Below are 15,384 nucleotides of genomic sequence, written 5' to 3'. Positions count from 1 at the left end.
GCAATAACGACTCCGTGGGGCTGCGCATCGCAATCGGCCGCAGGGGAAACACGGTGCGATGTTGGCGAACTAGCTAGACAATTTTGACTATATAGTCCGAATTGTACGCCAAATGGCACCATGTGTAAACGGATTAATCATGGTGTGCAGAGAGTAGAGACCATCAAAGCTTGGTGTGCCGAGTGGCTAAGCAATCTAAGCTTGGTGTGCAGAGAGGTGAGATGATCTAAACTTGGTGTGCATGGAGGTGAGATAATCTATGCTTGGTGTGCAGAGAGGTGAGATGATCTAAGCTTGGTGTGCCGAGTGGCCGAGCAATCTAAGCTTGGTGTGCAGAGAGGTGAGATGATCTAAGCTTGATGTGCAAGGAGGTGAGATGATCTAAGCTTGATGTGTAGAGAGGTGAGATCATCTAAATTTGGTATGCAGGGAGGTGAGATGATCTAAGCTTGGGGTGCTGAGTGGTGGGGCAATCTAAGGGGTATGGTCATAGGGTCGACATTAAGAAGGTCGACAGTCAACAGTTCAACCACTATTGGTCGACAGGCCATAGGACGACGTGAAAAAGGTCAACATGCCTTAGGTCAGCATGGTTGAAAGGTCGGCACAAGCAAGAGATCGACATGGAATAGGTCAAAATCAGTTTTTTTATGTTTTTTGTGTCTGTGTCAACATATGTTGACATGGCCACCGTATAAGTGTACCGCGTCCCCTCACATGGCTTGCTTCGCTCACCATGCTTCGGCACGTTGCCTCCCTACTTTCGACACACACTATTAAATTATCCTTCTATGTCCACTTGGATAGTAAAGTATGAAGAACTACCTTTCTTGGAAACAAATTGTGAAAAACTCATGTCGAAAGTGTCGACCTATGGCCTGTCACCCGATAATGGTTGACCTTTTGCCTGTCTACCTTTTTATTATCGACCTAATGGCCGCATCTCTATCTAAGCATGGTGTTCAGGGAGGTGATTCCATCTAAGTTTTGTGTCCTGAGTGGTGAGGCAATCTAAACTTGGTGTATAGAGAATTGAGATAATCCAAGCTTGATGTCCTGAGTGGTGAGGCAATATAAGCTTGGTGTACAGAGATGTGAGACCATCTAAGCTTGGTGTATAAAGAGGTGAGATAATACAAGCTTGGTATCCTGAGTGGTCAGGCAATCTAAGCTTGGTATACAGAGATGTGAGACCATCTAAACTTGGTGTCCCGATTGGGGAGACCATCTAATCTTGGTGTATAGAGAGATGAGATAATCCAAGCTTGGTGTGGTGAGGCAATCTAATCTTGGTACACAGAGATGTGAGACCATCTAAACTTGGTGTCCTGCGTGGGGAGACCATCTAAGATTGGTGTATAGAGAGATGAGATAATCCAAGCTTGGTGTCCTGAGTGGTGAGTCAATCTAAGATTGTGTACAGAGATATGACACCATCTAAGCTTGGTATAGAGATGAGATAATCCAAGTTTGGTGTGGAGAGGGGGACAAACTAAAGAGGAATTTTGACTCAAAATTTGATATAGATATCAATGAGTGTGCTCAGTATATACAAAAGTCAATTGTGACCCTACTATGGATGAATCACAATATGAGACAGTAGATGAAGTAACACGTGTTTACTAAATCGAAAAATGTTATTTAAAAAAAAAATTTGCTCTGTAAACAGAAATATCCAGTATTGCTATAAACCACTGTGGCTCCTCTGTACATTGCAGGAAATCCTTCATTATGCCCAACTGCCCCTATTGCCTGGTGCAAACTGGCACAATTGCCACCATCTTGCCTTATTGCTTTCATAGGAACCCAGACACACTTCCTGTCATCGACCCACTGAGCACAAAGAGGGAGTGCCAAATGAATTTGTCAAAATTGGTGTGAAAATTGCCAAGCTAACATTTTTATTCATGATAATGACCTGTAATGTATATAGGAAATATATTCTTTTTTTACACAACATTTTTTATTTGAACTTTATATATGAAATGTGAGCGACGCTGGCATTTTTAGTGGATATTTTGCACATCTCACAGAGATGTTGGCATTCATAGTTTTGAGCATCTCTCGCAGAGCTTTTGACATTTTTAGCATATATTTTGTGCATCTCTCACAGAGATGTTGGCACTCAAAGTTTAAGCTTGTCCCAGGTCACACAACTATTATAATACTGTAGGATTCAAAGTAGGATCTTGAGCAAATGTGTCAGCTTGTAATTGTATAATCATGCTTTGGATGGGTTATACCCTGGTGCAAACTTCTTTAGCTAGGAGTTCTGTATCTCCTGGCAGAACCTTGTCAGAAGACTTGATCAGCAGAAGCAAGCAGCCAGCATTTCCCACTCCCATCTTACTTAGGATGCTGCATTTCTTCTTCTAGTCGTGGATGGAATTACACTTTGGTCTTTCCGGTGTAAACGTATTCTAGCATTAGGTAGGAAACTAATCTGAGTACAGGCCTTAAACGCAAACATGACAAATAAGCCTTTTTTCCAAGGTATCGGTTAAGAGTGAGTAGTTCTGGCTAGTAATACTACTCATTGTTAATTATGCAAACCAATAAGAACATAATCAGAGAAATAATGTGTTTCTAATCAAACTACATAAAGGGCAATTCTGTCAACCAAAACAGCACTGGGTGCGATTATTGTCTTTTTTGTCTAATGCTTTTATACTTCTTTGTTTTACCATTTGTCTTCTGTTTTTGCAGAAAGCCGAATGATTCTCGATGCTTTTGCCCAGCAGTGTAGCAGAGTACTCAGCCTATTGAACTGTGGGGGAAAGCTTTTGGACTCCAAGCATTCCCAGTCTCTGTTGTCTTGTGTGAAACAGGAAAATAACGGTTTCAGTGAGAGGTCAGAGCAATGCCAGCTTAGTAAAGCCTTTCACAACCCACCGTCGGACAAGTCAGAGGTAGAAATGCAGTACATGCAAAAAAAGCAACAGACTTCAGCTTTTTTAAGGGTCTTCACAGACTCGCTTCAAAACTACCTTTTGGCCGGAAGCTTTCCTGCTCGGAATACCTCATCCTCAAGTGACTATGGTCACTTAACAGACATGGATGTTCTTTCATCTTCTCCAGTGCACACGATGGGTGGGTGGGCGTCCCCAGCGACCTCTGAATCACACGGACACCCGTCTTCCTCCACCCTTCCAGAGGAGGAAGATGACGATGAAGAGGGTTACTGTCCCAGGTGTCAGGAACTGGAACAGGAGGTCATCTGCCTACAACAGGAGAACGAGGAGCTCAGGCGAAAGTTAGAAAGTATACCAGGTACTCCAAACGTGTCTGATTACTCTTATATCATGATAAAAGTTCTTGTCCATTTGTTTTATGAAAATATGAGCATTGTTAAGGTAAATGCAGGAAGATTTGGTACTTGTGTATTATCACGGCGCCCGCTAAGCTATTTGCTTAGAGGGCTATTCTGCGTAGGGAAATCGCATCGCATGGGCCATTGTAAGGGCCGTCTGAGGCGATCCGATTTTCCTATGTAATGTATTCAGTGCTCTTTTATTTATATTGTATAGGGCAGGGGTGTCCAAACTTTTTGCGACGAGGGCGAGCTCAGCGAGCCACCGAGCCCGAAGCGTGGCGAGCAGACGCGGAATGCATGTAAAGTAAAACGCGTCCCCTCGCCACGCTTCGGGCTCGGTGGCTCACTGCGCTTGCCACACTGTATAAAATCAACTCCACGCCAACGTGCATAGTAGGGGTATGAAAAGGTCAGAGGATGCGTTCCGCCGCCGCTCACCATGCTTCGGGGTGGCGTGGATAGTGGGGGGTGCTTAAAACCTCATTGTATGTCATACAATGATATAATTGTATAGGTAATGAAAATGCATCGTACACCCTATATATGGGGGAGGTGCGATGCGATGCGATCCCCAAGGGCTAAGAGAGCAGTGAATAAATTACATAGGAAAATCGGATCGGATCACATCGCATCGCACGGCCGTTAAAATGGCCCACGTAAGAAATGCCGTACGTAAGAAACTTGGGCGCCGTGATAATACACAAGTACTGAAGATTTTACCAGTTACCTGATTTCAAGGAGTGTCTGACATTTCTGTATATTTATATAATCGCAGTTATTTTTATAGTGCCTACATATTATGCAATGCTTTACGTAGAATATGCGAGATGCATCAATATTTGGTAAAGAGAAAGTATCAACCGGTGAGTTTACAACTTTTATATTTTATAGGCTGTGTTTTAAAAATGATAGATTGATTAATACGTTTTCTCGTTCCACTTTATCTCTCGTCAAGGCTTAATACCTCATACCCAAAATGTAATCACACACCACAGTGTTTCTGTTCCACCTCTCAATCGATGACTCGAGTAGATCAATAAATCAATTGTTGACTAGCACTAGCAGTCATATATAAGGTTGCTTCATTTAAATTCTTAATAAATATCTGGGGGCATTTGTAATAGGGTCCGAGTTTGCCGGTGGTGCGGGATGCCATCTAACATTTTTATTAAAACGGCAATAATTTCAAAGGCCTTGTTTGGTGCTTTAAAAATATGACCAAGGTCGGTCGACATTCCGCAACTCCGGCAAACTGGGAACTTATTACATACGGCCCCAGGTTTTAGATTTAAATACTCTAGCGTTAAGTCATCTCTAAATCAGGCCCTCTATACAATTGCTCTGAGGTCTGAATGTGACCTGAGATAAGATGCATAAAAGTTAAAAATGCAGCCAAACCTCCGAAAAACCGGAGGTTTGGCTGCAGTCAGCATACAGTATGCACAAAGCCTGGAATGTGATACATTTCGGAGTTTGGATCCCGTCTTCACATTGGCCTTGTCGATAGAAGCCAATGGGCTTTTACCAAGGATTCCTGCTGTGTGGGATACAACCGCATCCCGCATCCCCAGCGGGGCGCGCATCACTGGACTGACACATGCGCAGATAGGACTCCGTGTCCTAAACTCAAAAGTCCTATTATCACAAAGCACCTCTCTTAACGCAAGCATAGTCCTTTGCCAATTTCTTCATGCATACTCTATTACAAGACACTGGTATGCTTGTGGAGACTGGTGGCAAGCGATGCTTGCTGCATTCTGCCTCGGATGTCTGAGATATGTTCAGAAAGCCTTATTTACTAACTGGCATTTAAGTGAGAAAACAGGTTGTGAGCCACATACACCGGACACTTGCTACTCTACCCGCACGTTGGTTGTTGTGTTTCACTGCCAATTGTGCACCTAAATGCCACTTAGTAACAGTGCCCTAGTGGGAGCTGAAAGAGTTGCCTGTGTATGGTACTTATGGTGATCATGTGCCGTCAGCCTGAATAATTAAACCCTTATGGGTGTTTACGGGTTGACATTTAGCTCAAAGAATTTTGTCAACTGACTGTACAAATAATTTTCTTGAGCTGATGTTTACAGGGCTGTTATTTTACGGTTCCCTTTTCTCATTTCATTGTTTTCCTGAAATCAGATGCAAGCTGTAAGCAAGGATAGGAGATGAGCATAGTACTGCAGATGATAACACTGCAATGCTCTATTGATCATCAGATGCATAAAGCAGAGACATTAGTTATGTTACCAGGGAAGGAGGGAGTATTAGAAGGGAGTTGTCATTTCAACAGATTGCAATATAGCGTTACATTTCTGTCTTTGTCTGGCTCAGAGATCTGCTGAAATACATTAATGCTGCCAGCATGCTTGCCTACTCTACCGGAATGTCCATGGGGCCCCTGATTTCTGGTGGCGCAACCCCCCTCCCCACTGGAAAGTAGGCAGTTCTACCCGGATTTGGTACCTAAACAACTGTAACTGCCAGCAACGATTTCCAAGTAATGAAAGTACAAGACTAGCGCCTAAGCTAGAAAAGCATTGCCATCTCCAAAAATCTATTTTACCAGTTTAGTATTTTATTTTTTAATTTTAAGTTAAGCATTAATTCAGGGTTGCCGACCCTCCCGGAATTACCGGGAGTCTCCCGAAAAGTCTAATTTAAATGCCGCAATCCGCAGGTCTCAGAGGAGGGGGCGGAGCTAAAATGACACACTCGTCATTTTAGCCCCGCCCCCTCCATGGAGATCAGTGATTTTGTCTATTTCCCGTGATGGGGCTTAATGACGTCACAGTCGGGTAATGACAGAACGGGTAATGACAGTCTCCTCTCCGGGCTTCTCCCGGAGAGGAGCATTTAAAAGTCGGCAACCCTGCATTAATTTTTTTTAAGAAAGAGGGGGAGGGGGAGACTCTTAATTTCAGTGTCCCCGGGCCTCTATGAACATTTGAAAGAGGTCTGTACCTAGCATAATATGGATGTAATGTTTTTGTCTCTGGATTTTACATTTGGTCAGTCTGGATTTGAACTTGATCATTTGTTTTGAGGCGCAACATAGAATTTATATTGCTATTTGGTAAGCCATAAACTCCATAATCATGGAGGTTACACAATTTTCAACTTTGGCAAAAATACACCTGCACTAAAAATGTTAAAATCTTAACACCATTTTATTGTACACCATTTTATTGTACTAGCCAAATTGTCCCTTCTGCCATACCCTGCATGGGATCTATGCATAATTCAGTAAAAGACGAAACCTTAGGCCTTATGTATGTATTCAATAAACTTGCAGAGTTTATTTTAAATCAATACTGTAGATCTTCAGGGCAGTTTTATCAGAATGAAACACTCCTGTAGGTCATTAGAGATGTTCAGGTGCAGAGTGGGTCTTGTGGGTACCTGAATGCCAGAAAACTGGCCAGTACGCTGTCAACATACAGTCGCAGTGGCAGATATTCAGCCCCAGTGCCACTTTTTTTTGTGAATTATATGTTTATTGGTTTTAGACAAACATACAGTAGTCAAAAAATATATGTCCAATGACTGTACAAAAACAGTACAAGACATACTTGCCTACTATGCTGGAATGGCAAAGAGGCTCAGAAACATCGGGTGGCACTCCCAGCTACCTGGAAAAGTAGGCAAGTCTGCTGCTCACCTTGCATTTGAGCCCCACACACCAGCACTCACACAGCACTGACCACACCCACATGACACAGCTCCTCCCCTTTTCAGTATAAGCCCGTAAAACATTTTCAGCCATAAGCCTACGTGGCCCTTCATCAGGCCCTGTCTGTAGCCAGATGTGTTCCATACTTTGTGTACTCCAGCAAATTACCACATCCCAACTATCTTCTTGTCCTGTCTACAACGAACTCTTGCCTTGCATGCTTATGGTTAGCTGTGCAAGGATATTTAATTCATAGATCTGCTTAAGTATATATATATATATATATTCAGTCTTTTAGTATGATGCATATTTAATTGGGAATCCAATGGTTTATTGTTATTCAGAGGAATTTGTAATGTCTGTACCATATTTAATTATTTATGGTAGCTATGACCTGCTTGAGAGTATTTCTGTAATGTCATAGTGGTAGTTTAGTACTTTCTTTGAATTTCCTATGTTCAAATATAACGAATTATTGATATTATTTGTGAATCTCTTGTGGTCTTACAAGAAACCTCCATTACTTGAGAACCACAGAAATATGTCGCTAAGGTCAGATTTATGATTGACTTACTGTACACTACACTGCTCAGTCTGGAAACATTAACCATCTGGAAAGGGCTCATTTAAGTTCTAATCTCTTCATTTGCATTTTATTAGAAAAAGAGAAAAATAATGTAGATTAAATATTGTTTTACACCATTTGGTTTAATGAACACCGTAATAGTTTTTACTTTTACTAATGTTACATTTTTAGACTTTTTCTGTCTGATTGAAAAAAATGGACTCAAAAGTGATCATGGCAAAAAATGATGTAATCTGATTGGTTTATTTGTTAACCAATGTCATTGCTCACCTTTTTAACTGTGTAACGTGTGTTTATGTAACGACTTTTTTGTTTGCAGTGCCCTGCCAGACAGTGTTAGATTATCTGAAGACCGTACTTCATCATCACAACCAACTGGTTATTCCACAGTTAATAGAACAACCCACAGAGGTAAGTAACTGATGATCACCCACTGTGTTATGTATCTTGTGAACAACAGAATATGCTGAACAATACTGAAATGTCTGGTTATGACTGGACATGAGCCACCCTGGATCCTGCAACCAGGGCTGCCGAGAGAGGGAGGGGCGGGTACTGGAGGGGCCCGGCAGGGGCCTTGGTCTGACACCCCCCCTCCCCCCTGTCCGTCCCGGGCAGCAGCAGCAGCAGCAGCACACACCTACAGCATGTGCTGTGCTGACAGCAGGCTCAGCATGAGCGTCTCACTGACAGTGTGCTGCCGGGGGGGGGGGGCAATTAGAGGTTTTTTTCACCCACCTTAAACATTTGTGGGGGTGTGGCCTAATCGTTGGAGGTGGCCACCCCTCACTGAATACATACATTGCAGTTTAAAAATCTATGCTTGCCAGCCTGATGAATAACAGAATCACAACAGGAACTCCCGACAGCTGCACCTGGACAACCACCGCTCAGCCGCAGACCGCAGGACCTCAGACCGAGATGCCAGAGCCGCACACTGGAGTCAGATGAGAAGCCTGCTGGCTCACAGGTGGAAGGAAGACGTCACTGCATCGGACCGAACAAGCCAGGACCAACGCGTTTCATCACTCAACGAAATCTGGCTTCTCATCTGACTCCAGTGTGCGGCTCCGGCGTCTCGGTCTGAGGTCCTACGGTCTGCGGCTGAGCGGCTGTTGCCCCGGTACAGCTGTCGGGAGTTCCTGCTGTGATTCTACTATTCATCAGGCTGGCAAGCATAGATTTTTAAACTGCAATGTATGTGAGCATTATTATTCAGTAATATTACTGCTCATTGGTGCGTTTCTTTCTTGTCTTCTTCTGCAAGTATATTCTCACGGATCTATGGTACAATCTATTTGACTTATTGTTTACATCTAAGGACTTTTGCGCTGGGTATTGTTTTTTTCTACCATATATACGCTATATATGCGCTATATAAGAAACTGTAAATATATATATATATATTATATATATATATATATATATTTATAGTGGATCTTGAGGACAGCACTCCGTTAAGTGCAATAAAAGGGTGCCTTCCGACCTAGAGATCCCATCAGGACATCCAGCATACAAATGTTCCACCGGCGGCACTCCCAAATAATGGACACACGATCAAAAGCATAGCTTTGCAACGTTTCGATGTCTCTTTATTCACATCGTCATCAGGCAGATACACTGTGTATCTGTCTGATGACGATGTGAATAAAGAGACATCGAAACGTTGCAAAGCTATGCTTTTGATCGTGTGTCCATTATTTGGGAGTGCCGCCGGTGGAACATTTATATATATATACATACAGTCCAGACGGGCAGCACACTCGCAATCTTTATACAACTTCCTGGTGCCTTCACCAATGGATTCTCAGGAGGAGAGACCCTCACCCACCCGCACTATCCCCGCAACCAGCCCTCACGCACCCGCAACACAACTGCACCAGCCTCACCCACAGGACCCCCTGCACCTTCCCCTAGCCACAGCACCACCACAACTGCAACTCCACACCCGCACCCACCCCTCCCACACACAAATAGCACCACCGGAGACCCAGACCTCCTCAACCCGCAGACTCCTGCACCCAGCCGGACCAACACCACACCCGCCCATCACTCTCCTGCAGTACCCACGCACCCATACCTCCCCCGCCACACCACCATGTGCCCCGTGTCACTTCAGTGCTGCAGCCGACATTAGCAGCCTCCCGCACCCCCAGCAGCACCGCACACACCCCTCCCCCAGCAGCACACTTGCACATTTCTCTCCCCCACCTGCGCCCACCCAGCACCTGAGCCAAAGACAATTGCAGTACCCTTGCATCCGCCACTCCCCCACCCACACCACTCCTGCACACACCTGCTCCTCCAAAACCCACAGTACCACTGCACCCACCCATGTCACCCTCCACCCGCACCCACTGCACACGCAGTATGCCCACATGCGGATCACCAGACCCTCACCCACCCGGAGTACCCCCGCAACCGGCCCTCACCTACCCCAGACACACGATACCCTGCCCCCCCAGACACAGCACCCCCACAACTGTAACTTCACCACCCACACCACACCTTCACCCACCCCTCCCATAGCACCACCAGACACCCTCCACCACCTGCGACACCAACGCATCCAGACCTCCTCAACCTGCAGTACACCTGCACCCAGCCGGACCACCACTGCACCCACCCGCAGGACCCACGCACCGATACCTCCCCCATTACACCACCATCGGTCCCGCACCAACAGGACCCCCGCAACTGCCGAATCTTTTAAAATGACTTATATCCAAATGTAGATGAGCCCCAAAGCAGTTAGTAAGAGCTACTATACTTGCTAAACAAGAGTCACTGATACGTGTTAAGTATAATGCATCTATTGGGGGAAATTTACTAAGAATACGAATACCAATTTTCGTATTCTTAATACCAATTAATACGAATGCATACGACTGTTTTAGCCGTATGCAAATTCGTATTCAGGAGGAAATTCACTAATCAGTCATATTTGACTTATTCGTATTTTCCGATGGCATATGGTTTCATATTTTAGCCGACACAAATTTGTATTTTTAAATACAAATTCGTATTTTAAAATACATATTCGTATCGGTTTCAGTGTGTAAAACAATTAATAAATAATAATAAAAAAACTGAGTGGGTTCCACCCCCCCATGGCCGTAACCAGCCCCAGGCTCACAGAGCCAGTCCTGGTTGTAAAATATCCAGGAAAAATTTTAATAGGGGTTCCCTTATTTTTTTTTCAACCAGCAACAGGCCCAAGGGCCGGTCCTGGTTCTCAAAATGTGGGGGAAAAAATTACTAGGGGTCCCCCATATTTTAAGAATCAGCACCAGGCCCACCAGCCAGCAGGGTAATGCCACAGCCGGGGGGAGACTCCCCCCCCTTCCAGAACTTACCTGCCCATGCTGAACCCTGGGCTGTGGGTATCAAGCTGATTGTGATGTGTAGAAAAATAAAAAAACCATTGGGTTTTGCTGTGGAATTATGAGTCTCAGCAAGCCTGGAACGCATACTGGGGCTTGGAGAACCACAAGTCCCAGCATGCGGCCCATTAATGGGCTTCCTGGGACTAGAAGCCAATAGTTAAATAAAATCACAGATACACCAGAAAAATAAAGCTTTATTTCACACAGAGCCCACTCATACTGATACTTAACTTTCTTGATCCCGTAGGTAGCCCTCCGTTCGTCCATCCGTCAGTGGTCCGTTCCTGAAGAAATACCAAATACGCCAGGAAAATTAAGCATATTTTCCTGGCGTATTTGACCGGCAATTAGCGGCCGTTTACCGCTAATTAGCGGCCATATTTTCAATACGGCCGCTTAGTAAATTAGGAATCACCATTCTTTTCGTATTCTATTGATGGCGTATCCATTCGTATTTGTATTTACAAATACGAATGTGCCATGAATACGAATACGAATTTACGTATTTTCAGGATAGTAAATCCTGAAAATACGTATACGCCTAAAAAATTTGTATTTTACTTTACAAATACAAAGTTTGTGATAATAATAGTCACATCGATGTTCACTGTTGTTTTGGTTTTTCTTCATATATTTGGTTCTAAAATACGTGTGATATGTACTGTTCCCTATATTTTTAGATTTTTAGAATCAGCGCCAGTTCCAAAAGTTCGATGCGGGTTCATCTTGCTGATCTGGGCATGGTTCAATCAAACTCGCCTATATGAAACTGGTCTATTTTTTTGCAACTTTTTTTCAGTAACTCAGTGAGAATTAACAACTCGTACCCTATGGCGTTGTGCAAGTTGTATGTTTTCCATCGGGAAACATCTGGATGCGAGTTTGCCCCCTGTGAATAGTGGAGATGCAAGTTACATGTGAATTTCCATGGTCTTGCAGCCTATTTCATTTTCGAGTTCTAAAAAAGTGCGAGTTTAACACTATACTTTCCCATTTTTAGAATGCGTACCGTCATCACTCCAGAAGTTCATTTTTTTTACAGTACTGTATTAAAAAAAATAACACAATGATCTGAATACCATATAGGTGGGTGGTTGTCCAGGCAGGGTACAGGTTAAGCTGAGCAATGTGTAGCAAAGAAAATGGTGGGTCAGACCACAGTGCAGGAAACTTATTCATGAATTTGTGCTGTTTTGATCTGATGCCCATGCGGACAGCCGATTGTAAGTTTTACGTCTACAACTCATTTTTTTAGGCAGTGTCTGTTTTTCATTTTCAAATGAATATGATAATTCCAGACATTACTGCTGGGAATCTGGATGTCAGTTGATTTCTACAGTATGTCACACCATGCATTCTGTCCTCTATACACAGGCATGAAATACACAACACTGGAGCTGAAGGTGGAGATGGCCTGTTTGAGCCCCTCCACTGCTGCTCTGTGAGTAGCAACGATCAAGATGGCGCCATTGACGGCTGCCTAGGATCTGTGTTGCTAAGCCAACTTTTATGTTCCCCGGTGTCTCCCCTGTCGTGTCCTTATCTGTACTGTTTACTTGTGGCGCCGCTGATGGCTGCCTAGGTGCTGTGTGCCTCAGAAAATATATGTTCCCTGTGTCTCCCCTGTACATGTCCATCACCCTCCCCAGGGTACATCTAGTGTATACCTGTATGTGTTATGTATATCTGTACTGTATCTGTAAATCAAATGGCTGTTGCACAGCAATTCAAATCTAATTCCTAGTTTACACAGGTATACCTGGCCAATAAAGCGGATTCTGATTCTGAACACTGACAGGAACATGCTCCTGTCCACATCCTTCTTCTGTTATGCCCTGTATTTATTTTTCTTTTAAATTAATATGCAGCCTACAATTTTTTTTTATTTTACTATTATGCAGTTATGAGTATATTTCTATGTACTTGTTTTTGTTGTCATTTTTAGACTTGGTAGCATCCCTTTCCACATGGTTACATTTGGTTTGTGTAATAAATCAGATTAGAATCTAAGCTTCCATTCAATCAGGCCTGTCTACACTAAGCATTCTGGGTAATATTAAATGCAATCTTAAATCTTATCACCCCCCACCCTGTTATTATTTTGTACTCAACACAGATTGTAATTTACACAGTATTATCCTAATGGTTCAATAAATTGATGAGATCAAAATTTGACATGCAAAAAGTCCCCTTAAATTTGATTGATTGTTCTGTGGCCGCTGTAATCCAGGCATCTACTGTGCGGTGATCTGACATCAAGCTAAACAAGCTCTGTTTGGTTGCAGCTGTACGTTACAGATGTGCTTACTGACTGGTAACGTATAGATTGTGCGATCCATTTCAACTACATTCATTTCGTAGTTTGTCGCATAGATTATGCAGATCAATGGTGCTGTAGAGTTCAGACGTATATTTTATACATGAATATAATCGATCAGCAATGCACACATAAGCTAGGCTGTCAGAGGAGGAATGATCAGTGGGAGAATTAGGTCCCTGGTTTTATTTTTTAATTAAGCGGTGATGTATTTCTCATATACTTGTTACTTGTTTATAGGAATAATGCCATTTTTGCTGAGCTGGTTTATCAAATCTAAGCCATCAGTGGTCCTTTAGTGAATTGCTGAGCTGCAATTCTAATCACCGCAGATGATAGTGATACGACTACTCAAGTGATACAAGGAAATCCCTTATACCAGGGGTGGCCAAATTGCTCCTTGAGATGTACCAATGATACACATTTCCCAGATCACTTAGCTGGTGCACAGCTGTAGTCATTACTAACTGTCACATTTCCCAGATCACCTAGCTGGTGCACAGCTGTAGTCATTACTAACTGTCACATTACCCAGATCACCTAGCTGGTGCACAGCTGTAGGCATTACTAACTGTCACATTTCCCAGATTACCTAGCTGGTGTACAACTGTAGTCATTACTAACTGTCACATTTCCCAGATCTCCTAGCTGGTGCACAGCTGTAGACATTACTAACTGTCACATTTCCCAGATCACCTAGCTGGTGCACAGCTGTAGGCGTTACTAACTGTCACATTTCCCAGATCACCTAGCTGGTGCACAGCTGTAGGCATTACTAACTGTCACATTTCCCAGATCACCTAGCTGGCGCACAGCTGTAGGCATTACTAACTGTCACATTGTCATACATGCTGCATTCATTCCTACTATAGATCCACAGGCTGTCTAGAAACCATGAACTGTTGGTAGATCTTGAGGACAGGTATGGTCACCCCTGCCTTACACAATCTATTATGAACTTCCATGACATTCCCTTAAGAGAATGCTTGAGTCAGTGATGCACATTGCATGGTCTAAATGTGCATCTTTTAATTGGGATTACTTCTGCGACTTTCTGCAAATCCTGTCACATTCAAGCTCAAATACCACTTGGGGCATCTCTTGCATGACATCTTGCAAAAGCTGTATTCTAGATTTGGCTTCAGAGTATGGAATTCAATAATATGTGTCATTTCTCATAGTGCAGAAGGGTATCACAGAACACATGACCAGTCAGTTAAAGTGGAATTGAAATGCCTGCGCACCAAAATTATGCATGTGAATAGAATTCCTAACGTACTAGGGCAGTGATGGCTAACCTTGACACTCCAGCTGTTTTTTAATTACACATCCCAGCATGCCCTGCTTCAGTTTTGTCATGGCCAAATAGCAGAACGGTAATTGTGTAGTTTCACGGCGCCGGGTTCTACGCTCGCCACAAACTATGTTAAAAAAAGTAACTTAACTCCATGCCAACATGGATAGTTCATACCTCCACTATCCATGTTGGCATGGAGATGATTTTAAATAGCGTGGCGAGCGTAGCGAGCTACCGAGCCCGCAGCGTGGGCGAGCGAAGCGAGCCCCGCAAGGGGACTCAGATACTGGCGCCGTGAAACTACACAAGTACCAGCAAAACTGTAGCAGGGCATGCTGGAATGTGTAGTTCAACAACAGCTGGTGTGTCAAGGTTAGCCATCACTGTTCCAGGGAATCAGCCACATTGGGTTTTTTTTTAGTCCTCTGACCAACAACTAATGCTGAAATCTAATAATAGATGCTTATAGTAATGGCAATTGAGAGGTCAAGTATTACAGTCCTTACAATCAATCTCAGTGTGTTTCATCCTCATTATATGTGGAATTCATCAGGGAATAACTGCGTCTCTCTGGAATATGTATATCTTTTAATAGTTTATCTTAATTAGTATTTGGTTGCCTTGGCTAACAGTACCGTAATCAGGGTCCTCTTACATCTCCTTTGTTAAGTATTTTAACCTCAGGACAAATGAGTAATTCAATATAAGAAAAGGAAAGCACTGACCGCATTATGTATCCAACCCTTTTTTAATACTTCAGTATCACTGTAGAGAATAGATGAGCGGCGCCACTTGTGTGTCTTTGGTGAATTATA

At 43.4% G+C, this 15,384-nt stretch overlaps 1 protein-coding gene across 2 annotated transcripts in view; it reads left to right on the top strand.

The window, feature by feature from the left end:
• Positions 1 to 15,384, top strand: part of BEND4 (BEN domain containing 4) — a 78,310-nt gene that overhangs the window by 33,194 nt on the left and 29,732 nt on the right. For both annotated transcript variants that reach the window (XM_083165916.1, XM_083165980.1), the window contains exons 2-3: positions 2,707 to 3,270; positions 7,889 to 7,980. In XM_083165916.1, coding sequence (XP_083022042.1) covers positions 2,707 to 3,270; positions 7,889 to 7,980 — 656 coding nt within the window. The remainder of the gene's footprint in view (positions 1 to 2,706; positions 3,271 to 7,888; positions 7,981 to 15,384) is intronic.

The sequence above is a fragment of the Crinia signifera genome, chromosome 1 (genome assembly GCF_055691185.1).
Source record: "Crinia signifera chromosome 1, ASM5569118v1, whole genome shotgun sequence".
Taxonomy (NCBI): Eukaryota; Metazoa; Chordata; class Amphibia; order Anura; family Myobatrachidae; genus Crinia; species Crinia signifera.
This window is presented reverse-complemented; position numbering and strand designations above follow the sequence as displayed.